This window comes from Oncorhynchus masou, chromosome 24 (assembly GCF_036934945.1).
Source record: "Oncorhynchus masou masou isolate Uvic2021 chromosome 24, UVic_Omas_1.1, whole genome shotgun sequence".
Classification (NCBI taxonomy): domain Eukaryota; kingdom Metazoa; phylum Chordata; class Actinopteri; order Salmoniformes; family Salmonidae; genus Oncorhynchus; species Oncorhynchus masou.
In genome coordinates, this window is record NC_088235.1 from 43,458,162 (window position 1) to 43,485,725 (window position 27,564).

Below are 27,564 nucleotides of genomic sequence, written 5' to 3' on the forward strand. Positions count from 1 at the left end.
TTGACTTAAAATGCACCATGTATTATAACATAAAAAATTCAAAACACACCAACAGAAAATCAGTTATGCCTAAATGTACACAAACCATCATACAAAAGATACTTATAACATAGAAATGTTCAGAAATCATTTAAATAAAATCACACAATCAAGCGCTCTTTCAGTGTTTATAAAACACAATATAACTTTTTGCTGATCGCTCCTAAAAACCGTAATACCATACAGACAAGTCAGCTTACTGACTGACGGTCAACAATTAAATCAATAGAATAACCAAAATATGACTCCTCTTTCAGGGTGAACGTGCAGTAAATTCATTTAGAAGTTTGTCACAAAATAAATAGGTCTACTTTAGGTACTAGAAATGTATTCAGTTGATACTCATCGGCCAGTTTATTAGGTACACCACCCCGTTCACAAATATGAATCGTTCATTAAGACAGTAAGTCACGTGGCGATGGCTTGCGATATAAAGCAGGCAGACATCGAGACATTCAGTTACTGTTTGATTGAATGTTAGATTGGGCAAAACAAGTGACCTCAGCGACTTTGAGCATGGTATGATCATTGGTATGATCGTTGGTATGATCGTTGGTATGATCGTTGGTACCAGGGGCGCCGGATCCAGTATCTCAGAAAGGCCGCCCTCCAGGACAGTGTATAGAATTGACCAAGAATGGTGCAACAAACAAAAAACATCAAGTCAGCAGCAGTCCTGTGAGTGAAAACAGCTCGTTGATGAAAGGTCGAAGGAAATGGCAAGATTCGTGCAAGCTAACAGGCTTGATGGTATTTGGGGGTTATTCTTTGTTACCTACACAGCTGCCTATCACTTGACTCACACACAAATACCACAACTCTACATTATGTAGTTTACACAGTTCATCAACAGAGTATCAGTCTCTGACGGCATACTGCATGTGGGTGTCCATGGCTAGTCTGTCCATCCACTATTGTCTTCCCACTGGTGGCGGAGGTTGCGATGACTATGGTTCCCAGACAATCAAAGCAGAGCAGAAAGTGTGATTGGCCAAGTCTCTCAAGGTGACTCAGTGTTGCCATGCACTGCTAGCTTGACAGCCCGAATGCGCACACACATATACACATGCTTGCCTACATACACACAAATCAGGCGTGTGTACTGAACACACACACAAGCAGCGGTTTGGCAACAGTTCTGCGGCAGTACCTCTAGCTGAATCCCTGGTCATATCGGCCCTGGATCATCATATTCAGTAAAGGACCAACCTACAGTACAGACAACACAGATTAATGAAAACATTTACATTAAAACAAAGTCGGTTGTTGGAAACATAAGGGCCTACTATTAGGTAAGATAACTGTAGCTATAGTATTGTTTCATTGAGTGTCCTGTCTTCTTTGAACTTCACCCCCCCCCCCATTCACTTTGTACTGTACCACATTCCACCCCCTCCTCCATTCACGTTGTACTGTACCACACCCCCCCTCCTCCATTCACTTTGTACTGTACCACGTCCCCCCCTCCTCCATTCACTTTGTACTGTACCACGTCCCCCCCTCCTCCATTCACTTTGTACTGTACCACACCCCCCCCTCCTCCATTCACTTTATACTGTACCACCCCCCCCCCTCCATTCACTTTGTACTGTACCACATCCCCCTCCTCCATTCACTTTGTACTGTACCACATCCCCCTCCTCCATTCACTTTGTACTGTAACACCCCCCTCCTTCATTCACTTTGTACTGTACCCCCCCCCCCTCCCTCCTTCTGCACTATTCCTACAGGACTAACTACATACAGAGCAGCCTGACGGAATGTCATTCATTTGATTTAATGTCATGTTCTAGTTCTGGAACCAGTGAGGATCTTGGAGCTCAGAGCTGTGAAATCTCATTTGATGTTCTAGAAATGGTGTGACTCAGAATGACTCTGAGGTAGTCATGTTCTAGCTCTGAAATCATTGGGTAGATGGGATCTTCGGTAGCCTGGTCCAGATATGTTTGTGCTTAGGTTTACCCAACTATGGCGGTCATGCCAGATATAACAACAACAGTCAGAGGTGTTGGCTTCAGCAGCACATACAGATACCAGGCTAGATCTCCCATAAATACAATCATAATATTCCACCCGTCTGTCCAGTTCCAGTACCTCGTGTGGGTCTCCCAGTGCCTCCCCCAGCATCTTCTCTATGTTTCTCATGATTGCCACCTTCTGATGGGCTCTCAGTGGGTTTTCTATCCTCTTGGGCGTTGGCGCACCCTGGGGGGAAAGATAGATCATATAGTAAGGACAGAACATGAGCTCAAATTCCATTTCTATGAGTAAGGATGTGTCGTGGTGATTCAAGTTTATTTAAAATTACTAGTGAAGACAGTGCATCCTGCTAAGTGAAAAAAAATATATCCCTCAATGCAAAATTATTCATTTGACCAATATTTTGAATAACGCTGCCTCCTTCGGGGTGCCACAACATTTGTTGACATGAATGTAGTAAAGGTGATACTGTCAGTGATATGAGACATGGTGACATATTTCAGTGAGTTCATACACAATATATCCAAAAGTATGTGGACAGCCACACCCGCTGCTGTCATGTGTATAAAATCGAGCACACAGCCATGCAATCAATATCCAGACAAACATTGGCAGTCGAATGGCCTTACTGAAGAGCTCAGTGACGTTCAACCTGTTCACCGTCCTAGGATGCCACCTTTCCAACAAGTCAGTTCATCAAATTTCTGTGCTGCTAGAGCTGCCCCCATCAAATGTAAGTGCTGTTATTGTGAAGTGGATACGTCTTGGAACAACTACGGCTCAGCTGCAAAGTGGTAGGCTACACAAGCTCACAGAATGGGACCGCCAAGTGCTGAAGCACGTAGCGCATAAAAATGGTCTGTCCTCGGGTGCAACACTGACTACCGAGTTCCAAACTGCCTCTGGATGCAACGTCAGCACAAGGACTGGAGTGATGAATTACGCTTCACCATCTGGCAGTCTGACAGATAAATCTGGGTTTGGTGGATGCCAGGAGAACGCTACCTGCCAATGTGTAGTGCCAACTGTAAAGTTTGGTGGATGAGGAATAATGGTCTGGGGCTGTTTGTCATGGTTTGCGCTAGACCCCTTAGTTCCAGTGAAGGGAAATCTTAACGCTCCAGCACACAATGACATTCTAGATGATTCTGTGCTTCCAACTTTGTGGCAACAGTTTGGGGAAGACCCTTTTCTGTTTCAGCATGACAATGACTGCGTGCACACAGCGAAGTCAATTCAGAAATGGTTTGTCGAGACTAGTGAGGAAGAACTTGACTGGCCTGCATAGAGAACTGTCCTCAACCCCACCTTTGGGATGAATTTGAACGACGACTGCGAGCCAGGCCTAATCGCCCAACATCAGTGCCCGACCTCACTAATGCTCTTGTGGCTGAATGGAAGCAAGTCCCCGCAGCAATGTTCCAATATCTAGTGGAAAGCCTTCCCTGAAGAGTGGAGGCCGTTGTAGCAGCAAAAGGGGGGACCAACTTTGATTTTGGAATGAGATGTTCGACGAGGAGATGTACACATACTTTTGGTCATGTACTGTACCTTGTACCAGAAGTTGACAGTGATGGTCACGCCACCACTCAGCAGGGACTCAATGTGGTGCCACCTGAGTTAGCCGTGAAAAGAAAACAGAGCAGGATTAGCAGATCATTTACAATGTCACCAACAGGTCAAACTATCAAGTCAGGTTCCACAATGCCACAATGTTGGTATTTCAATGACAGCATCCTTAGTGAGAAAACAGCATCATACACGCTACATAACATTTCTTACAAATACAGGGCTTAGTTACAGATACACTGTACATACCCTCACATTGTGATTGTGTGTGTGGGGGGAGGGTTTCTACTAAGCTCACATATATAATTGTTTTAAGATGGTCATACCAAGGATCATTTACCTATTTGATGTGGAATTTTAGTACCTCTTTAGGTGTTAAAAATAAATATTAAAAAATGATTTGATGAAACATTGAATTTGGCCATACTGCTACTAGCCCACAGAAACACTTTGAATAACAGATTAATTCATGGAAAAAGTAAAAAAATACATTAAAGGGAAGTTTGTCCTACAATGCATTTGGAAAGTATTCAGATCCCTTCCACTTATCCACATTGTGTTACGTTACATCCTTGTTCTAAAAATGATGATCAGTCTACACACAATACCCCATAATGACAAAGAGAAAATTGGTTTAGACATTTTTTGCAAATGTATAAAATACAAATACCTTATTTACATAAGTATTCAGACCCTCTGACATGAGACTCGAAATTGAGCTCAGGTGCATCTTGTTTCCATTGATCCTCAAAATGTTTCTACAACCTGATTGGAGTCCACCTGTGGTAAATTCAATTGATTGGACATGATTTGGAAAAGTTACATACCTGTCTATATAAGGTCCCAAAGTTGACAGTGCATGTCAGAGCAAAAACCAAACCATGAGGTCAAAGGAATTGTCTGTAGAAATACAAGACAGGATTGTGTAGAGGAACAGATCTGGGGAAGGGTACCAAAACATTTCTGCAGCATTGAAGGTCCCCAAGAACACAGTGCAGGGATGCAAACTGGTAAGGGCCAAAACATTTTTTTTTTTTGCACCGAAACAAGAAAATAAAGTCCCTGCTAAGGGGAAAGGCAGGCTTTATCTAATTAAACAACAAATAATATGATGTACATGCTCAGTCTGTGTGTAAAATGAAGTGGTTAATGTGAACCTCACTCACCAGAAAAAAATATAAGGAAAGCAATCCGATGTTATTACTTGCCTAGACTTTACTGCAAATGACACTCAAGTCTTGAGAAAGAAACAATACAGTAATATTGCAGTTAGCCATGACAGCCTTTATAATAGAATGCTTGTGACCACACACATGTAATTATTGCACTTGGGAAAAAACTTCTTAAAGTATAAATAGAAACATTTTTGCACTATTATAGTGGCCACAATAGTTTTCATTGATCAAGTGCACAAGGCTACAAAATAACATTCACCAAGTAAAACATGTAATAATCCCCCACTCATTCACAAGTGGTACCGTCAAGTTCAACACAACAAAAGCAATATCAGAACAGATCACCAACCATTTCGAATTCCACCGTGCCTTCTCCATAATGCCATCTGGTTTCCAAGCTGGTCATGGATGCACCTCAGTCACACTCAAGGTCCTAAACGATATCATAACCGCCATCGATAAAAGACAGTACTGTGCAGCCATCTTCATTGACCTGGCCAAGGCTTTCGACTCAGTCAATCACAGCATTCTTATCGGCAGACTCAATAGCCTTGTTTTCTCAAATGAATGCCTCGCCTGGTTCACCAACTACTTCTCAGATGGAGTTCAGTGTGTCAAATCGGAGGGCCTGTTGTCCGGACCTCTGGCAGTCTATGGGGGTGCCACAGGACTCAATTCTCAGGCCGACTCTTTTCTCTGTACATGTCAATGATTTCACTCTTGCTGCTAGTGATTCTCTTATCCACCTCTACGCAGACAACACCATTCTGTATGCCTCTGGCCCTTCTTTGGACACTGTGTTAACTAACCTCCATACGAGCTTCAATGTCATACAACAATCCTTCCGTGGCCACCAACTGCTTTTAAATGCTAGTAAAACTAAATGCATGCACTTCAACAAATCGCTGCCCGCACCTGCCCGACAGGCATCACTACTCTGGACGGTTCTGACTTAGAATATGTGGACAACTACAAATACCTAGGTGTCTGGTTAAACTGTAAACTCTCCTTCCAGACTCACATTAAGCATCTCCAATCCAAAAGTAAATCTAGAATCACCTTCCTATTTCGCAATAAACCCTCCTTCACTCATGCTGCCAAACATACCCTCGTAAAATTGACTATCCTACCGATCCTTGACTTTGGCGATGTCATTTACAAAATAACCACCAACACTCTACTCAGCAAACTTGATATAGTCTATCACAGTGCCGTCCGTTTCTGTCACCAAAGCCCCATATACTACCTACCACTGCGACCTGTATGCTCTCGTTGGCTGGCCCTTGCTACATAGCTGTCGCCTAACCCACTGACTCCAGGTCATCTATAGCACGATACAGCAGGTATATTTCACTGTTCATCCTCAAAGCCAACACTTCCTTTGGTCGCCTTCCCTTCCAGTTCTCTGTTCTACAATGTGCCAGCAGCAGAGCATGAGACCCTTTGTTGGCATAATTGATCTCTTTTGGGCAGAGTACACCTGGCATACCCCTTTTTATCCACTTTATTGAAAAAGTGAGAGCGTTTGTACCCACCTCTATAGTGGCAGCTACACTTGATCCCTGAATCCACTTGTTTTAACAAGCAACGCCTCATTTTCACCTAATTCTCTCATTCTGAAAATCATCCACATATTGTAGATGGAAAAAATTAGTTCACAGATAATAGCTAGTTAACTCGTCAACATTTCACAGATTGCCAGCGTCCAGTAAGCAACTAATGCACTATAACTTGAGGAATGGCAAAGAGTCGTAACGTTACACCAGTTAATACTATAGTGAATTGGTTAGGTTAAATGTTAGCTCATCTGATGTTGTAACGTTAACTAGCAAAAGTTAGCTGTCTGACATTATTAACCAGCTAATTTTCACACCATAAACTCTTTAAATATATATATATATTTAACCTTTATTTAACTAGGCAAGTCAGTTAAGAACAAATTCTTATTTTCAATGACGGCGTAGGAACAGTGGGTTAACTGCCTTGTTCAGGGGCAGAACAACAGATTTGTACTTTGTCAGCTCGGGGATTCGAACTTGCAACCTTTCGGTTACTAGCCCAACACTCTAACAACTAGGCTACCCTGCCGCCCAACTTGATCAGTTAAGTTATAGCTAGCTAACAGAGAATTCGATCCAGCTAGCAAGATAACGTTACTTAACGCTAACAATACTTGTTCCACCACACTTTCTCCCTCATCTCAAACTTCTCTCTTCAGTCGCATGCTGCATTCTGCTGTTATGTGAACTATTGGCTGAGCCTTGGATACAGCCAGTATTGCTCCAAATGCACATCACTCATTCACTTATAGCCAGTAGTCTGATCCTAAGCCCCCCCTCCCTCTCAAACTCATCGGATCTACACAAATGACATAAGTCACTTATCTTGGACATAAAACGGCGACTTTCGCAGAAAGGTGACTAGTTTGCATCCATGATAGTGGCCTCCATCATTCTTAAATGGAAGAAGTTTGGAACCACCAAGACTCTTCCTAGAGATGGCTGCCCGGCTAAACTAACCAATCTGACAAAGCTCCGGAGTTCCTCTGTGGAGATGGGAGAACCTTCCAGAAGGACAACCACCTCTGCATCACTCCACCAATCAGGCCTTTAAGGTAGAGTGGCCAGACGGATCATCTCCTCAGTAAAAGGCACATGACATCCCGCTTGGAGTTTGCCAAAAGGCATCTGAAGGACTTTCGGACCATGAGAAACAAGATTCTCTGGTCCGATGAAACCAAGATTGAACTATTTGGCCTGAATGCTAAGCGTCACGTCTAGAAGAAACCTGGTACCAACCCTACGGTGAAGCATGGTGGCAGCATCATGCTGTGGGGATGTTTTTTAGCGGCAGGGACTGGGAGACTAGTCAGGATCGAAGGAAAGATTAACAGAGAAAAGTACAGAGAGATCCTTGATGAAAACCTGCTCCAGAGTGCTCAGGACCTCAGATTGCGGCGAAGGTTCACCTTCCAACAGGACAACGACCCAAAGCACACAGCCAAGACAATGCAGGAGTGGCTTCGGGACAAGTTTCTCAATGTGACCCAAAGCACACAGCCAAGACAATGCAGGAGTGGCTTCGGGACAAGTTTCTCAATGTGACCCAAAGCACACAGCCAAGACAATGCAGGCGTGGCTTCGGGACAAGTTTCTCAATGTGCTTGAGTAGCCCAGCCAGAGCCTGGACTTGAACATCTCTGGAGAGACCGGAAGATAGCTGTGCAACTATTATCCCTCATATTAAAAATAAATAAAATTGGGCTCTAAAACTATCTACATATACACTGAGTGTAGAAAACATTAAGGACACATTCCTAATATTGAGTTGCTACCACCCCTTTAGCCCTCAGAATAGCTTCAATTCGGTCGGGCATGGACTCTACAAGGTGTCGAAAGCGTTCCACAGGGATGCTGGCCCATGTTGACTCCAATGCTTCCCACAGTAGTGTCAAATTGGATGGATGTCCTGTGGGTGGTGGACCATTCTTGATACACACGCCAAACTGTTGAGAATGAAAAATACAGCAGCACTACAGTTCTTGACACAAACCGCTACACCTACTTACATACCCAGTTCAAAGGCACTTACATCTTTTGCCTTGCACCTTCACCCTCTGAATGGCACACATACACAATCCATGTCTCAATTGTCCCAAGGCTTGAACATCCTTCATTAACCTGTCTCCTCCCCTTCATCTACATTGATTGAAGTCGATTAAACAAGTGACATTGATAACGGATCATAACTTTCACCTGGATTCACCAGTCAGTCTATGTATTGGAAAGAGCAGGTGTCAATGTTTTGTACACTCCGTTAATACTTCCATTCATTTTTTTACCTGGTACTGGGCTACCTACAGACGAGTCTGGTGAGGCTTGTGGATGTCCATAGAGGGGTCACATTAGTGTGTACCCCAAACTGTTAGGATGCTACAAACAGAAGTGTTTGAGAGAGTCTCACCTTTCCATAATATTATGGTTTTAGGCCAAATCGCTATTGAGATTTTCGGGATGTCTCCTGGTCTGACAAACACCGCTGTAGCTCAGCCACCTGCCACTGCAGATGTGGAAGGCCGACATTGGCAGATGTGGTAGATTGAGACTCAACCCATCTCTAGCTTAGACGGATTTTGATGTAGATTTTTTTTATTATGCTATTTGATTTCTGTGGGGGGGGCGTGGACATTGACTCTAGGTGGTTATTAAACAGCTCTTACCAGTACATGGGGATGTAAAGAACATCTCCGGGGCCGACAACAGTCTCATAGCCCACTACATTCTTGAAGTTGGGAAACCTCTCATAGTCAGGGTTCTCAAAGTCAACCTAAAAATGGCAAAATCAAAATTGCTGTTAGTTGGATTAATTAAAAACAAAACAGAAACAGTTGAGAAACAGAAAATCCATGCATATCAAATAAAACAGTGTTGTGTGTGGCATATTCCACAAACCTTCTTACCGGTTTCAATTGGGACTACAATGGAAATAAGTTACTTTGTTATCCTCAATTTTTTTATGCATTGTGTCCACGTGCGGTTGATTATGTTTTTAAATTGTCAAATACATTTTATCAAAAAGTAGGGGTTACCTGGCTCTGTCTGTCACAGGGGTGGTGAACAGGGAAGGGGTAGAGACACTCAAACTGGTCCGGAGGGAAGAGGATACACCTTTTGTAACCTTTGATTTGTGCAAAGAAATTCTGCTGCTCGTCATAATGGGCTGGGGTTACATTGCCTACAAACATTGAGCAGATCACAAGATTATCGATCCGTCTATGCAAGTGCAATGCACTTAAGCGAATTTCAGCGGATTTAAGGTGAGTGGATTTCTTTCATAACGTCCTTTCCACAAGGCCTTTTACTGCATATTGAGACAGTAGTTCACTCTTTCCATCAGCAATACGTGGCACCCACATGGTAGATATTATTTATATAATTTCCTTGTCTGACATGACTAGGGAAATCACCTGCTAGTCATCATCCCCATGCCTCGAAGCCCCAGAGTCCCTTCCTTACCCTCCATTCCCTCACCCTCTACACATACAGGTCTATACCCGCAATGCCTGTATGCCCGTTAGGTCTCTGCTATAGGGCTCTTACCCTCCACGCCTATGAGCAGCGGGATGACTCATGTACTGGAGGAAGCTCGACAGGGTGGTCACTAGCTGGCACAGTCAAAAAGTTATAAAATCTAATTTGAAACATAACCCTAATCACAATGCTAACCTTGTACCCAAACCTAACCTTAAATGACGACAAAAATTGTCATTTTAGTTTAAGATTTATCCCAATAAACGTCAACCTGCGTCCCTTCCTTACCCTCCATGCCTATGAGGAGCAGGTTGGAGGTGAGCTGGCCCCAGTTCCTTTTGCTCTGCTGCTTGTTGATCCAGCTCCAGTTGAAACCCAAGAAGTCCACCACGATCTTCCTGCCCACAGTGTCGTTCAGGGTCTGCTGCAGGTACACCCTGGGAGGATGAGTAGAATTCAATAGAATAAGTCCATCTGCGGAGACGGAAATGGATCTTCTGTTTTGCACATATTTTCGAAAGAGCACAGCCACAGAGAGCTGCGTCGATTGACCAACGTCGGTTAAATTTTTTGAATTCCATTTCGTTCAGTTTTTTTTCTTTCTTTGAGCTCAAAGGCGCAGTTTATCTAGAGAAAATCAGATCAAGCCTAAACTGTGCAAAACAAATATAAAACACAACTAAAATATTTTATGAAAGTAAAGTAATGTTACTAAATGATGGTTAATAAGTGATAAGCAGTAATAGGAAGTCACTACCATCATGGGACTTTTAATTGCTTTATTCTGTGTTGTTATAGCATTCAACCCACATAATGCATAGCGCATTTAATGTCTAAAATAATTATCGAAACCAATTTTTTTTTTTATCGTTGAACCAACCTTCAAAAGCATTAATCGCTTGATTTGGACTAAACGTCTTCCTACCAATGAGTAAGACATAAGGAGGCCCCTTACACTTCAGTGTTGTGATGCAAAAATTCTAGCAAAATGTATAGCACATATAATTAAGATGGTATTGTCGGATATTATTCATTATAAATCAGACAGGTGTTTTACATGGACGATACATAGGAGATAATATAAGTACTGGAAACAATAGAACACCATTGTCAGCTATTCATAGCCGACTTTGAAAAGGCTTTTGATAAAGTATTACTGGAGTTTATATATAAATGCCTGGAACATTTAAATTTAGCAGAATCTCATAAAATGGGTTAAAATCATGTATTGTAACCCTAGGTGTAAAATAGTAAATAATGGCTACTTCTCAGAAACTTTTAAACTGTCAAGAGCGGTAAAACAAGGTTGTCCACTATGGGCATATCAATTTATTATGGCCATCGAAATGTTAGCTGTTAAAATCAGATCCAACAATAATATCAAGGGGTTAGAAATCATTAGTTTAAAAACAACAGTGTCATTGTATGCTGATGATTCATGGTTTCTTTTAAATCCACAACTTGGATCCCTCAGAGGATCTAGATCCTATCTAGATACTAGGATCTAGATAAATTACCCTGATTAACTCTTTAGTCATATCCCAGTTTACCTATTTACTTAGGGTCTTGCCTACACCTTTCCCAGCTGCTCCAGAAACACCCTCCTCTTGTTCCGCTTCCGAGGCATCCAGTCAGGCTTGATCTCTCGCCATATGACAAAGGCGTTGTAGGAGCACACGTCGAGGATGTTGTGGAAGACGACCAGGGGCCAGCGGGCAGTCATCCGTCTGCAGCTGTACGTGCCGACCACCTTGTCTAGGTTGTCCACGCCGCCCTTGTTGCAGTTGTAGTCTAGGATGACGGCCAGCTTCCTGTCGCAGCGATCGCTGACTTGGGCCTCTGTGTGCAGCGTGGTCAGAAGTAGCACATTCTTATTTTTCTTTGCCAGGTAGGACACTAGAGTGGCGGTGGGCGAAGGCAAACCTGGATGACAGGACCTGTTTGCCCTTTGACTCGAGCAGGACCGGTGGGAGCAATTGACACACGTGACATTGCGACCGCTCAGTCGCGTTGTCAGATCGAGGACGACGCGCATCCCTTGGTTCTTCTCAGGGCTTCCGCTGGCCGCCTTGCCGATTTTACACTTGCATCTTCCAAGTGTAGCTGGACTTGGCGTCGCAGGCCACCCACGACTTGATGCCATATTTCGCCAGCTTGCTGGGAATTAACTGACGGAAAGGACAGCAGCCTTTGGCAAGGGGAGAAGAGATTAGCCTCATTACTGGCTCATTGGGGCCAACGGCGTTTATGTTACACACACACACACACACACATCTACTACCTCTCTGTACACATATACATACGTACACACACACACACACACACACACACACACACACACCCTCTGAACGGGACCAGTTGCTCGTCCACTGTCACGTCAGGCCCTGGGGTGTAGAGGGCCGGCAGCCGCGCCTCCCAATGGTCTCAGACCTCTCGTATGGCTGCGAGTTTGTCCGTGGCGAGTCTCGAGGGTCTCGACTGGCGATCATCAAGTCGCAGCAGCATCGAGTACTTGTGAAAGGACTTGAGCAGCATGGTGGCTCGGAACACGGTCTTGCCACTCTTCGCGTACCACAGGCTGGCCGCGGCCTCGCCTCGGGACCTGTAGACACCCGCTAGGATCAGCAGCCCACGTAGGCGCGCAGGTCGGTGGCGTCCATGTGCAGATTTGTCATTTCCAGAATTATCCTTTCTATCGGTGGTGTGACGAACTGGTGGAAGGTGGACGCGATGTTGCGGGCGTGAGTCACAGCATAGGCCGTAGGGCCCAGAGTCTCGTCCGGGCCAGCGTGGCAGATCACACGGGCCCTGTGGCGGCCACAGGGGACCATTTGATTTTGCCGTTTTTCGACAGCAATGTCTCCCTTTGGGCTCGAGCCGAGGCGATCTCTTCCTCGTGTTCGTCCTCGGGGGCTTCCTCCGGGTCTTCCTCCGAAGAGCGCGAAGACGCCTGGTCGGCCTCGCACTCGGGGTTGTATTTCTCACCATCTTCCGAAACCTCTTCCTCCTCCTCGGAATCGGACTAGTCTTCTTGGTCAATGCTGAAGATCTGTTCTAGAACCTGCGCAGCGATGAAACACACGGTCATGGCGGTCTGGGTCCACTGAGCAGCGTGGAAGAGCACACGGCACAGGGGAAACGATGACTGTGTGCCGCTGACAATATTAGTATCCTCTCTAAGGCCAGCTTACACGAGAGACGATGTGAATCAACGAGGCGCGTGTTCGCCCCTGTTGTGCCCCTGTGCATGTGTAGCCGTGTGCAGTTCACCCGTGCACTACTGGGCTGTCCTCTTGCACACACAGCGGGGCATGTCTGGACATGTGTTGCACTGGCTTGGTCACTCTGACCCCGAGCACAGAGGGGGAGCCGCACACAACCTTCGCCACTCACAGACTCTCTACACACAGTACACACAATAGCATATGCCTCGCTAGTGGCTGGCTGGGCCATGCTGACCCCCAGCACAGAGCACAGAGGGGGAGCCCACCAAACACAGGGCCTGGGTCACTCTGACCCAGAGGACAACGGGAGGGTTATTAAACACTATTATTGCGCACAAAGTCCATGCAACTTGTTAAGCAAATTTTAATTACTGAAGTTATTTAGGCTTGCCATAACGAAAGGGGTTGAATAAGACATGCAAACTTTACATTTAATTAATTAGCTAAAAGAAAAAATTAAAGCATAATTCCACTTTGACATTATGGGCTAGTGCATGTACGCCAGTGACAAAATATTGATTGAATCCATTGTAATTCAGGCTGTAACACATTTATTTTTTTACAAAGTCAAGAGGTGTGAATGCTTTCTGAAGGCACTGTAACAGCATGCCAGTTGAAGGGAGGACAGCAGCAGGTGGCCCAACTGTGGTTTGTGACTGTGATTTCCCATTTTAGCCAATTAGTTACAGATTTTGTAACAGAATGACAAGTTTTAATCACTTAATAAATCATAAACAAAATTGTTATTAAGGGAGAGAAATTTGAAAATATCTTAAAGACATGGGGTTTTTGTAAGAGAACTACTAGACACTTCAGGCTAGGGTCTATTTTTCTCCACTTCCTGTCTGACTGACGTGCCCAAAGTAAACTGCCTGTTACTCAGGCCCAGAAGCCAGCATATGCATATAATAGGTACCATTGGATAGAAAACACTTTGAAGTTTGTATAACGTTAAAATAATGTCAGAGACAATAACACAATTGATATGGTAGGAGAAAATCCAGAGGGGGAAAAAAGAAATGTTGGTTGGTTTGAGAGCCCATGCTCTTCCAATGGAACATACAAGGTCATATGCAAATCCAGCTCCCAGATTGCAATTCCTATGGCTTCTACTAGATGTCAAAAGTCTTTGTTCAAGGTTTCAGGCTTGTTTCTTCCCAAACGAGGAAGAATTTTGAGTTATAGTACTGGGTGTCAGAGTTGGAAACGAAAAGGATGCACACCTGCTAATTTTGCTTTTCTATTGAACATACTTCTTTCTGTATGAAATATTATAGTTTAATTACATTTTAGGGTACCTGAAGATTGCATAGAAACATATTTTGACTTGTTTTAACAAAGTTTAGCGGTATCTTTTTGGATTCCTTTGTCTGCACGTTGAACGTGTGGATTACTCAAATCGATGGTGCAAACTAAACTGACTTTTTGGGATATAAAGAAGGATTTTATCTAACAAACCAACCATGCATGTTGTAGCTGGGACCCTTTGGATTGCAAATCAGAGGAAGAATTTCAAAAAGTAAGTGAATATTTAAAATTGCTATTTGTGATTTTATGAAGCCTGTGCTGGTTGAAAAATATTTTAATGTGGGGCGCCGTCCTCAAACAATCGCATGGCATGCTTTTGCTGTAAAGCCTATTGTAAATTGGACAATGCAGTTAGATGAACAAGACTAAGCTTTTAACCGATATAAGACACTTGTACGTACCTAAATGTTTAATATCCATAATTTTTATGATTATTTATTTCAATTGCGCGCCCTCCAATTTCACCGGAAATTGTCGGCAGCGGGACGCCTAGCCCTTAACTTAGAAGGCAAATAATTTTCGCAAAATTAAATATAGACGTTTCTATTAGTAGGCAAGTGTCTCAACTTCAACAATAGTATTTTTTGATTTCTAATACATTTAAGACTTTCTTGTAGATGTTTTCTAATACCCATTGTCCATCTGTTGGACCAGAAATCAAAGCCTTTGCTTATTCCTAATTTAAGGATGGAAAATTGTTCCCCCCAAAACAATATGCCTTAATTTAAAAAAAAAAGTTGTGCTGCTGTAAACTCAGTGGTTCACACTGATATCCAGAGAAATTAAGAGGAATGTAATTGAATAGGGACAGTTGAACTGAAAAGCACTTCCATAGGAGTTTGCATCAGGAAATGAAAGCTTGTTTTGCCAATATAAACCTTCCTCTCGGCTCAGGAGAAAGCATTCCTTTCCAAACCACAAAGAATGATTTAAATCAGAATCAACAGTATTGCCATGCAACAAATGTTACAAGGAATCTTTGTACTGTTGTGGTGGTTTTGTGCAAACTTAAATTTGACAGCAAACTTAATTTGACTGAATAAATCTACAGATATGTGGACACAAGCAGCAATCATTAGTTCTAAGGAAGGGGCTCGGTGCAGTAGGTGATTTGAGTGAGTACGTGTGTCCCAGGCCAAGTAACTCAGTCAGGAGAGTGGTACAAAGTGTTCCCAGGGTGTCGACGTAAAACGCTTAAGTCATTCAACAGAGCTATCAATTTCAGTTCCTGCATTAGATTTCACTGGATACAAACTTTACTTTCCACTGCTGAGCACTTACCAGCACACCAGCAATGTAAACACCTAGACTGGATAGCGTGTAATTTTTTATTCGGCATTGAGAAAATGTAATCTTTCTAAATCATCTGTCCCTAAGGACCTAGCTCAAATGCAGCAGGACATATACCTACCCATTTAGACAAAAACATTACCTCTCGTCTCCTCCCTCTTCCTGCGTTTTCTCCATTTTCTCCACAAAATCAGAGAATTTCATGTCTATCCGTCTAGACTTGGGTAAAAAGTTCTCAAAGTTGGCCATTTTCTTCTCGTCATAGTAGAGGAATTTGTGGTTTTCCGCTATGTACACAGAGAAGTCCCCGCTCCCAATGTTCTCTTGCAGGTACGCGACGTCCCACTTCAGAGCCGGATACACTAGATTGGTGTCTGTTAAAACCAATGGTTCCTGGAAACAAAAAAGTAGGACATGTTAGATAAGATTAGAATAACAGAAATGGATGGAATTAAGCTTTTCATCACATTAACAAACACAGCATACATGCAAAGACTGCATGTACTCTGATCTACCCATTACTTGTAATATAGGACTGTAGCAAGCGAAAATTGCCTTTAATTCAATAAAATGCATTAAACCTTTTTGCATAATTTGTGAACACATACATGCATTACTAATAGTAATAGACCTACAGTGCATTTGGAAAGTATTCAGATCAACTTTTTACAAATTTTGTTAAGTTAGTTTTTTTTCTTTTCTTTTTTCTACACACAATACCCCATAATGCTAAATCAACAACAGGTTTAAAATTGTTTGCAAATGTATAAATAAATAAAATAACTGACATGACATTTATATAAAGTATTCAGACCCTTTACTCAGTACTTTGTTGAAGCACCTTTGGCAGCAATTACAGGCTCAAGTCTTCTTGGGTATGACGCTACAAGCTTGGCACACCTGTATTTGGGGAATTTCTCCCATCCTCTCAAACTCTTTCAGGATGGATGGGGAGCATCGCTGCACAGCTATTTTCAGGTGTCTCCAGAGATGTTCGATTGGGTTTAAGTCCAGGCTCTGGCTGGGCCACTCAAAGACTTGTCTCAAAACCAGTCCTGTGTTGTCTTGGCTGTGTGCTTAGGGTCGTTGTCCTGTTGGAAGGTGAACCTTCGCCCCAGTCTGAGGTCCTGAGCGCTCTAGAGTAGGTTTTCATCAAGGATCTCTGTACTTTGCTCCCTTCATCTTTGCCTCGATCCTGACTAGTCTCCCAGTCCCTGCCACACAATCTTGCTTTCATCAGAACAGATCATCTTGTTTATCATGGTCTGAGAGTCCTTTAGGTGCCTTTTGCCAAACTCCAAGCAGGCTGTCATCTACCATAAACGTCTGATTGGTGGAGTGCTATAGAGATGGTTGTCCTTCTGGAAGGTTCTCCCATCTCCACAGAGGAAATCTGGAGCTCTGTCAGAGTGACCATCGGATTCTTGGTCACCTCCCTGACCAAGGCCCTTCTCCCCGATTGCTCAGTTGTGCCAGCTCTATGAAGAGTCTTGGTGGTTCCAAACTTCTTCCATTTAAGAATGATGGAGGCCACCGTGTTCTTGGGGACCTTCAATGCTGCAAAGAAAATGTGGTACCCTTCCCCAGATCTGTGCCCTGACACAATAGCCCAAATCTGAATCATACAGCTGACAAACGGTTGCTTTTTATTGTTGTGATATGACATCATGGCATTTGAAGTTTGGACATTTTGCTTTACAAGCTATCAGACCCGACCTAAAACAACTCATTCAGCTCCCAGCCATCATTGCTCCATTTCTGGTCAAGACTCAATTCCTCCTCCCCCATCCGAGTTCACCACAGGTCATAAGTGGGACCACCATCCTTTTCATACTTTCCCACTTTCCTCTCAAAAAGCTATATTTGGATCACAGAGGCAACTGGCCTCACACTGCTCATGTCAGCATGATTCTAATAAAAAAAATAGCTGTATAAAGACCAAGGAATACCATATTGAGTTGACTCTATAGGCCATGGATGGGTACCTCCAGTCCTCTGGTGTCACACTTTTGCCCCAGCGAACACATCTGACACCAATAATCAACTAATGATGATCTTCAGTTTAGAATGCAATTAGTTTAAATCAGCTGTGTTGATTACGGATGGGGGGGAAAAAATCTGACACCACTCCGGCCCGAGTACCAGAGTTCCCCATCCCTGCTATTGGCAATACTGGAGACCTACCCGAGGTGCAACTTTAAGGCAAGGACATCTTTTAAAACTATTTTGATACTCACCTCATGTCCTGATAATATGAATGAGAACGTAGTCCATTTGTTTTGAAATCAGTATTTGTCCATCTCTACCATTGGCATACTCTTTTTCTTGAAAATTGGAACAGAGAGAGTCACAAGACTTCAACATTGAAATGTTGTACCCTGGCTGGCGAGGACACTCGGGTGAATAATAGACACAACCCGAAGGAGCCTATTTTAGGATTTTTTTTAAACTTGAGATTCTCACCAAGACAAGCAGACAAACAGTACAGTAGGCTAGACTTTGGAGAATGAACGCAAATGTATGCAGCCATTGAATAATAAATAGGCCCAATGCATTACCTTTGAAACTGTCCTCTTTGAATTGGCAGATCTGTATAAATGGGTTGGATGGATGGCTTTGATTGTCCAGCAATCTAATTGCAAGTCGTTCATATGCCAATAACAATAATAAATAATAATAATAATATTCTGCTTAAAAAGACCCTGCACTGCTACCCTCTGCATTCATTATTCTTAGAGGTCAGAACAAGCAACTGGGACATCAACACTTTCATAACCAGGGGAATTTCACATTTTTATTAAATGTATATATTTTTTATTACAAATATTTACATTGACGGCCTATCCCAGCCAAACCCGGACAACGCTGGGCCAATTGTACAGCGCCTTATGGGACTCCCAATCACAGACAGATTCGATGCAGCTTGAATTCAAACCAGGGACTGCAGTGCCTTGGACCGATGCGCCACTCGGGAGTCCCGAAGGCATGAAGGCTACACCTACAGATGGAAACGACAGACCACAAATAATTCCTTCTGGAAGTGCACCGAATATTATGCTTTCGAATGCCGAGGTTTGTATAACGCTCAATGATGGGGTTATCTCCAAGTTACGCTGGATACACTGTTCTTTCAGTGCCAGGAACATCATCTGGAGAAGCTCCTGACATACAGTACCAGTCAAAAGTTTGGAAACACCGACTCATTGATGGTTTTTTACATTTATTTGTAGACATCAAAACTTTGAAATAACACATATGGAATCATGTAGTAACCAAAAGTGATAAACAAATCAATATATATTTTATATTCTTCAAAAACAGCCACCCTTTGCCTTGACAGCTTTGCACACTCTTGGCATCCTCTCAACCAGCTACACCTGGAATGTTCTTTAAGGAGTTCACACACATGCTGAGCACTTGTTGGCTGCTTTTCCTTCACTCTGCAGTCTAACTCATCCCAAACCATCTCAATTGGGTTGAGATCAGGTGACTGTGGAGGCCAGGTCATCTGATACAGCAGTCCATCACTCTCCTTCTAGGTCAAATAGCCCTTACACAGCCTGGATGTGTGTTGGGTCATTGTCCTGTTGAAAAACAAATGATAGTCCCACTAAGCACAAACCAGATGGGATGGCGTATTAATAGAATACTGTGGTAGCCATGCTGGTTAAGTGTGCCTTAACCTAAATACGTCACCAGTGTCAGCAGCAAAGCACCTCCACACCCCCTCTTCCATGCTTCACGGTGGGAACCACACATTTGGAGATCATCCGTTCACCTACTCTGCGTCTCACAAGACACGGCGGTTGGAACTAAAAATCTCAAATTTGGACTCATCAGACCAAATGAGACCAGCTCGTGTATCTTGGCCCACGCAACTCACTTCTTATTATTGATGTCCTTTAGAAGTGGTTCTTTGCAGCAATTTGATCATGAAGGCCTGATTTCATGCAGTTTCCTATGAACAGTTGATGTTGAGATGTGTCTGTTACTTGAACTCTGTGAAGCATTTATTTGGGCTGCAATTTCTGAGGCTGGTAACTCTGAAATTATCCTCACGATTCCATGTGTTATTTCATAGTTTTGAAATAACACATTATTCTACAATGCAGAAAATAGTCAAAATAAAGAAACTCTAGAATGAGTAGGTGTGTCCAAACTTTTGACTGGTACTGCTCTTTCAGGCAACATGGGTTGGGAGAAGGATGGACGCAATGGAAGAAAGCCAATGTTTCCCATAGGTACCGTATATCTTGTTTAACACAAATGACTAATATTCTTATTATTGATGACAGCATGCCCAAGGCCAATAACATGGTTGCTAATCTGCTTTATCTTTATTTATTTTTTCAGAATTATGGAACTGCTAAGATGCTGTCCTGCAAGACTTGGCGAAGACCAACAACGGAGTGGAGGACTGGCATGGAACATTTTTGGCAAATCTAGGTGCTACCCACCCCCACCATTTGGAAGTTCATCAAGGCATTGCAAATGACAGCAGCAAAGAAGTGAAATGAGAATGGAGCAGCAACTTGCTGGTGTTTCTCCACCACAGCAAAGACCCCGCTACCGCAAGCAACAGAAGGATCTGAAGTCACTGGTTCAGGGGTACACCACAACTGAACGGCTGGAGTCTTAAAAGGCACTGCATGGTCAATCCGGCTTCTGCATTGGCTGTGCAGCATTTACGGGGATACAGCCTCTGCAGAAGTCAGAGCATTCATACGTCTTGCGCTTATCAGAGCAGCGCAGAGCTGTTGTCAAGGAAGTGAGTTTGTGTTTATACAGGCCTCACCTACCGTCAATCAATCATCTCAATGCAGCGCTATATGAAGCCCTCCGCATTGTTACAAGATTTGTGGGGCGTACAGCATGCCCCCGGATGCATCAAATCATCCATACAGCGCTTCTGACCACATTTTCAGATCAAGCATAAATTGGCTTTGACCCGGCATACAATCTGAAGTTACAGTTGTGAATAATCCAAAATCCATCTGAGAAAAATGAGCACCTAACCTACTTGAACACTTCAACCCTTTCAATAACTCAAAAATCCTTATTAAACCAGAACATTAAGCACATTCTTGAAAAATGTGTTCCTGAACTTCTTTTTATTTTCATGGCACTGCATTGTCATGTAGCCTACTCTTATTTTTGTTATATTTTTTTGGTTAATTGAAAATAAATAATGTTTTAGGCATACTTGTTTTTGCCCCATCATTTTTTGTATTCTGCTAAGCTTTTTTGTTGATAAAGAAAGGTTTTATAGCGAATGGTTGGTGTTAATAGATAGTGTAAAAACTAGATCAAATGAAAATATATTATTCAAAACGAAAATACATTGTAGAAACTAGATATTGGTTGTTTTTAGCCTTCAGCCTTTATTTAATCATATGAACGAATGTACATACAAATTGTGTAGCCATACATATATTCTGCCCACATGAAAAAAAATGTATATACACACAATTTGTAGCCATACATGATTTAATGAAAAGCAGTATACACATTTAATAACAGACTAATATACTTTATGAGGCAATAGTTAACATACAACATTGTTTCACATTTTTGATCAACTTAATCAAACAATCATGCAATAGGCTACAGCTGGCTTCCCCAGGACAGCTTCTTATCAGATGGAGGAAAAAGTAGAGGAAGAAGTTTGCTTCTGCTGCAGTGCTTGTGTTCACAGTGCTTCACAGTAGAATAAAGTGGAGTAGAGTTCAGTACAGTCAGGCTGCAATTGAATGTGAGGTTGGGCTGGTACAGTACACAGTTCAGGGGTCAACATTAAATGCTTGTCCGCCTGCACGGGGCAATAATTATTATTTATTTTTTAATTGTCAGACAAGTAGATCATAGATTTAAGTTATCCATTCGGACAAGTAAAATTAATAACACAAATCACAATATCAAACAATTAGGCTACTCCGATCAGAATTGCCTCAGAGTGTCCTCCGGATGCACATTTTTAGTCACCTTTTCGGCCTATGGTGTTGCAGAGTATTTTTTATTTTTGGACAAGTAAAAAAATCTGTCCTACTAGTCCAGAGGACAAGTAGCTAAAAAAAGTTCATGTCAAGCCCTGCAGTAGACCACACTAGAATGTACTGAACTAAACCTTTACTTGTCTGTACTGAACTGTATTCTATGCTATTGTTCTGTACTCTACTGTACTTTTTGCACTCTACTGAGTTCTACTGTGCTATACTTTGATGTCCAAACTTGTGAAACAGAGGTCTGTGATTGGTTCAGATTTGGTCCAGACTAACCAAATTTGATTTTGTTTGGCAGCAGAGATCATTAAAATAATAGCCAATGTGTAGAACAATAGCCAAATAAGCAAAGGAGGATATGTACCTATTTAGGATACATTACCATGAAGAGAATGATATTCATATCAAGGTTTTCCATTAGATGGCTTTTGGCCCCCAAAAAAATCCCCTTGCAAAACACTTTCTATTCATTGATGGAAATACCAATCAATATAAATACATTTGACCTTCATGCTTATCGGTGTATAGGTTAATTAGCATAATTTAGTAGAATAAAATTGTCTTGTGTGTATTTCCGTTAGTCATCATGCATCTTATTTATCCAACACAACCATCACATGCGCACAGCATACAGAGCCTATTTTGAGCGTATTTCTCCTGCAGCTGGAGTAAAATGTGCTTTTATAAGCCCATTGATTGCACAACAATTCTAAATGCAACATTTAATTAACAGCTAGTTAACTTATGCAAACTAGCTGGCTATATTTATTTCACCACTGCTAGTGACTTTCTGCTGGTGAGGTTGTTAGTTAGCTAACTGGGCTAGCCAGTGCCTACATTACAGCTAGAAAGGGGCGAGATTCTCCCGGGGACAGCCCCATACTCAAAAATGTTGGATCCAAGATGCCGTAGCAGTAGGACATGCGTCTTTGTCTTATCCCGTGTAAATAGCCGGTCTTTTCGTATATATCTTAATCTCACTTTCTATCTATGAACTAAATATACTTTCCTGCAACCCTCCTCACCCAATGTGGTACGGATCTGCTATTTTTATTCCATAATACTGGAACTTCCATCAGGAGCGACACCTTTTTCTGGGTCACCAGCCAGCCTTAGCTCGGACAACACCTGCCAGTCTGCACAGCGCAATATCAGACTGCTATCGGACTGCTTCTCTCTACCACATCACCGGATTCCTGCCGCTCTGGATCATTACACCGGATCATCACAGCTAACTAGCTGCAAACGAGTGGCTACTGTTAGCTAACGCCTCTGTCCCGAAGCAAGCACCAGCTAGCCTCGAGCTAGGCCCATATACCAGCTAATTCTAGGGCTACAATACCTCCTTTGCCAATTGTATTTATCATCATTAGTCATTTAGGTCAACATTGGATCATTCAGAGATCCTCACTAAACTTCTGGAGAGAGTTTGCTGCACTGAAAGTAAAGGGGCTGAATAATTTTGCACGCCCAATTTTTCAGTTTTTGATTTGCTAAAAAAGTTTGAAATATCCAATAAATGTCGTTCCCCTTCATGATTGTGTCCCACTTGTTGTTGATTCTTCACAAAAAAATACAGTTTTATATCTTTATGTTTGAAGCCTGAAATGTGGCAAAAGGTCACAAAGTTCAAGGGGGCCGAATACTTTCGCAAGGCACTGTACAACCTAAAACTTCTTAACTGGGAATATTGAAGACTCATGTTAAAAGGAACCACCAGCTTTTCATATGTTCTCATGTTCTGAGCAAGGAACTTAAACGTTAGCGTTTTTACATGGCACATGATGTCCTAGCCGTGTCTGAATTCTGGCTTAGGAAGGCCAACAAAAATTCTGAAATTTCCATCCCAAACTACAACATTTTCCGACAAGATAGAACTGCCAAAGGGGGTGGAGTTGCAATCTACTGCAGAGATGGCATGACAGAACTCTGCAGGCTATCCAGGTCTGTGCCCAAACAGTTCAAGCTTCTAATTTTAAAAATCCACCTTTCCAGAAATAAGTCTCACTGTTGCTGCTTGTTATAGACCCACCTCAGTCCCCAGCTGTGCCCTGGACACCATATGTGAATTAATTGCCCCCCCCAGTTATCTTCAGAGCTTGTACAGTGGGGCAAAAAAATATTTATTCAGCCACCAATTGTGCAAGTTCTCCCACTTAAAAAGATGAGAGGCCTGTAATTTTCATCATAGGTACACTTCAACTATGACATACAAAATGGAGAAAGAAATCCAGAAAATCACATTGTAGGATTTTTAATGATTTGATTTGTTCTGGTACACTAAAGTCCGTGGAGAATAAGAGCACCTCCTCCCAGCTGCCCACTGCACTGAGGCTAGGAAACACTGTCACCACTGATAAATCTACGATAATCAAATTTTTCTACGGCTGGCCATGCTTTCCACCTGGCTACCCCTACCCTGGTCAACAGCTCTGAAACCCCCACAGCAACTTGCCCAATCCTCCCCATTTCTCCTTCACCTAAATCCAGATAGCTGATGTTCTGAAAGAGCTGCAAAATCTGGACCCCTACCCCTAAGCAAATTGGATGTAGTCTATCACAGATATTTCCGTTTTGTCACCAAATTCCCATATACTACCCACCACTGCAACCTGTATGCTCTCGTTGGCTGGCCCTTACTTCATATTCGTCGCCAAACCCACTGACTCCAGGTCATCTATAAAAGTATTTGCTAGGTAAAGCCCCTCATTATCTCAGCTCACTGGTCACCATAGCAGCAAACATCCATAGCACGCGCTCCAGCAGGTATATTTCACTGGTCATCCCCAAAGCCAACTCCTCCTTTGGCCACCTTTCCTTCCAGTACTCTGCTGCCAATGACTGGATCGAATTGCTTTTTTTATTTTTTATCTCTGAAGCTGGATCTCATATCTCCCTCACTAACTTTAAGTATCAGCTGTCAGAGCAGCTTAACGATCATTGCACCTGTACACAACCCATCTGTAAATAGCCCACCCAACTACCTCAACCCAATATTGTTATTTATTTCTTTGCTCCTTTGCACCCCAGGATCTCTACTTGCACATCATCATCTGCACATCTATCACTCCAGTGTTAAATTACTAAATTGTAATTATTTCACCACTGTGGCCTATTTATTGCCTTACCTCCCTATCTTACTACATTTGCACACACTGTACATATATTTTTCTATTATATTATTGACTGTACTTTTGTTTATCCCATGTGTAACTCTGTGTTGGTCTATGAGCTTGCGATTTTAAACAATCCATAGCAACAAAAAAAAGCTAATTATTCTCAAATCCTCTGTGGCTGTGATGATTTCTGGAAAAGTATTTTGAATGGTTTAATTACTTCTGTACAGACAGGAGTAATTATATAATATGCCATTTCTCTCCTGTTCTTTTGGTTTCTATATAAACTTTATTTTGTTGTCCAGAAGCCATGGGAACAATCCTAGTCATATTAGAAACCTATATCCAGTTGTTGCATCTTTAGATTCCTCCTCTTTCTAGTGTCATCTCTGTCTCATATGGAACCGCTATCAGGTGTGCTGTTTAGAATGGTGTTTTCACACTAATTGCATTTTGACAAATGTTTGAAAATTATGTGTTATTGGCTGCGTCATTACATGAGTTGCATGTTCTGTTAAGATGCATTACCATAATCTAAATGTGATATATGTCATTCTGATCACCATGGGTAGACGCCCTAATGGGTTACGCACCCAACGCATATGCGTCCGGTAAATTTCTCAAATGGCCGGTCAATTAAAATCTTACCGCTGTGAATGTCAACATATTGTAGCAAAGGGAGGGAACAGGAAGCAAACCCGGGTCTCCGGCGTGAAAGGTATAGCGCCAATAGGATTAACCATATTAATTGTAACTTGGCTCATATCGTGAGGCTGGCTCCACTGCCCCCTCCAAACGGGAAGGACATTTTCCATGCTTCGACTTTCTTTTAAGCCCCTTCACACGTCCACCCATGCATTCAAATGACCTCACGGTACCATCCCACTTCGGACACCAGTGTAGCTAACGGAGGGCGTGGGAAGCAAACTCAGGTCTCCAGCATGAAAGGCTGACACCCTGCGCCAATAAGGGACTTGTATAACATGGCTCATTTGGCGAGGATCGCTAAAATATGCGTAGCTAGTTAACGTTAGTTAGTTGGACTAGCTTGCCCAGCTGATTCAGTTGGGAGGACATTTGGGTACCTTACCACAACATACATTATACAAATTGGAGGTTTTGACTAGCTAACCGTTTTGTCTCACTGAACACTAACTTTGGTTCCAGTTCGAGTTAGCTGTCAGATTCGAACAGGAAACTGACAGTGCATATGAATTATCATGACCTGTCACTTTACCTCGTTGTTTATGAGCATCTCCGCTCTAGGATCCGTGTGAGAGAGTCTGGGTATCGGTCTGGTCTGGAAAGGATACTTTCGAAGTTGATATTCGCTCCAGATAGGACTGTGGACCTTCGAGAATGCTGCGGCACCGCCTTCGCTCGCATTCGGATCATTCTCGACTGTTGCCATGCCCGTGTACCGAATCCAAGATTGCCCCTCGCCCACTATCAAAAGATGTTTCCTTAACTCGATATACGGGAACTATGCCGTATACTACGTATGTGCTCAAAACATTGCCATGCAGAAATAGTCTGTTTTCTTTCTGATGGAAGAAACGCCGAGTCTACAAGTATCGTCAGCAACACTAAAAAAAAAGTACTTCCGGTTCACAGAATTTCGGAAATTAAAAAATAAAAGTCCCCCACGTAATAGTAGAAAAGTGTCAGACTATTTATAATCAGATGCAATATTAGCATGTAAATCACGGTGGGGCAACCCTCCCACAACACAACACTAAACAATACATTGATTGCACTATAACAGTGACAAACAGTGCCCACAAACTATTAGGGCCTACATAAAGCTGTCCCAACAGCAGAGCTATCCTTTCCACACCATGGAGTGAATCCTTACCATTGTTACACCTGGCTATCAGTAGAGCCTTGTCTGGCAGCGAAACAGTTCATTAAATCCTCATTTACTGCCTTTTTAAAAACCACAGCTGATATTGATGACTAGCTTAAACAGATGTGGTTACTACTGACTCCTTGTGAATTTGTGAAAAGTTGATAAGAACCACATTCTCCTTCAATAATAACAAACTGAAAAATTTGTTTTGAGTTTTGAACAATTCACAAACATTATTGCATTGATGTTCAGTAAATTCATAATGTTTATTCATATATCATTAACACTTAGCTCTAAGTATAATAAGCAAGTGCAAGCAAACGTGTTGCGACAATTCGTTCAGCACTTTCAAAGTGGACGTCAACAGAAATTCAGATAGATGTTAGTTCAGATAAATTCAGCAAGAGGTTTTTGACACCTTAACTTTACTCTTCTTCAAGTCACCACAGAGAAACAGAGAGAGAGAGAGAGAGAGAGAGAGAGAGAGAGAGAGAGAGAGAGAGAGAGAGAGAGAGAGAGAGAGAGAGAGAGAGAGAGAGAGAGACTTGGTTAGCCTACAATTTGAAGTATTTTATTAGCCTTAAGTGGCCAAAAAAGGAAGGATAATACAATCATGAGGATCCACTTTTATATACAATATACAATATACTGATGCACAGGGCATTGCGCAAACAAAACAACACTCACAATATCAACTGGAATTACATGGCCTATTACTGAACGAGCTAAGATGAATGTAGTCAATATAATTATTTGTTCAGCACTTTTGAAATGTACAGTGATGGGCCGTTTTTAAAGTATTCTTCCTGTACACCAAGTCAGAATTGTAGGATAAATGAAAGGGGAATATTAGCAGTCAAAGAAAGCTCTTAAAATATTAAATGATTACCTTTCTCTAAAACAGGCTACAGACCACATGTGGACCACCAAGTCAGAAAAGTAGGCTAAGTTCTGAGGGGGAAAGGGACCAAATTATTAGGGTGAG

At 42.4% G+C, this 27,564-nt stretch overlaps 1 protein-coding gene across 4 annotated transcripts; it reads right to left on the bottom strand.

Annotated features, from left to right (window-relative positions):
• Positions 1–26,303, bottom strand: LOC135512221 (hypoxia-inducible factor 1-alpha inhibitor-like). 4 transcript variants are annotated; one of them, XM_064934004.1, is made up of 8 exons: positions 25,968–26,303; positions 15,758–16,008; positions 10,082–10,230; positions 9,352–9,497; positions 8,983–9,089; positions 3,571–3,634; positions 2,134–2,244; positions 1–1,248 (listed from the first exon to the last, which is right to left on the bottom strand). In XM_064934004.1, exons 1-8 carry the CDS (start codon positions 26,139–26,141, stop codon positions 1,192–1,194), a joined length of 1,059 nt encoding a protein of 352 aa, XP_064790076.1. In that variant the 5' UTR covers positions 26,142–26,303; the 3' UTR covers positions 1–1,191. The 4 variants fall into 4 exon arrangements, with proteins under 4 accessions (XP_064790076.1, XP_064790075.1, XP_064790074.1 ...); XM_064934003.1 differs by lacking the exon at positions 1–1,248 and having other exon boundaries at positions 1,753–2,244; positions 9,352–9,440; XM_064934002.1 differs by lacking the exon at positions 1–1,248 and having other exon boundaries at positions 1,753–2,244.
• Positions 26,304–27,564: the final 1,261 nt, after the last annotated feature.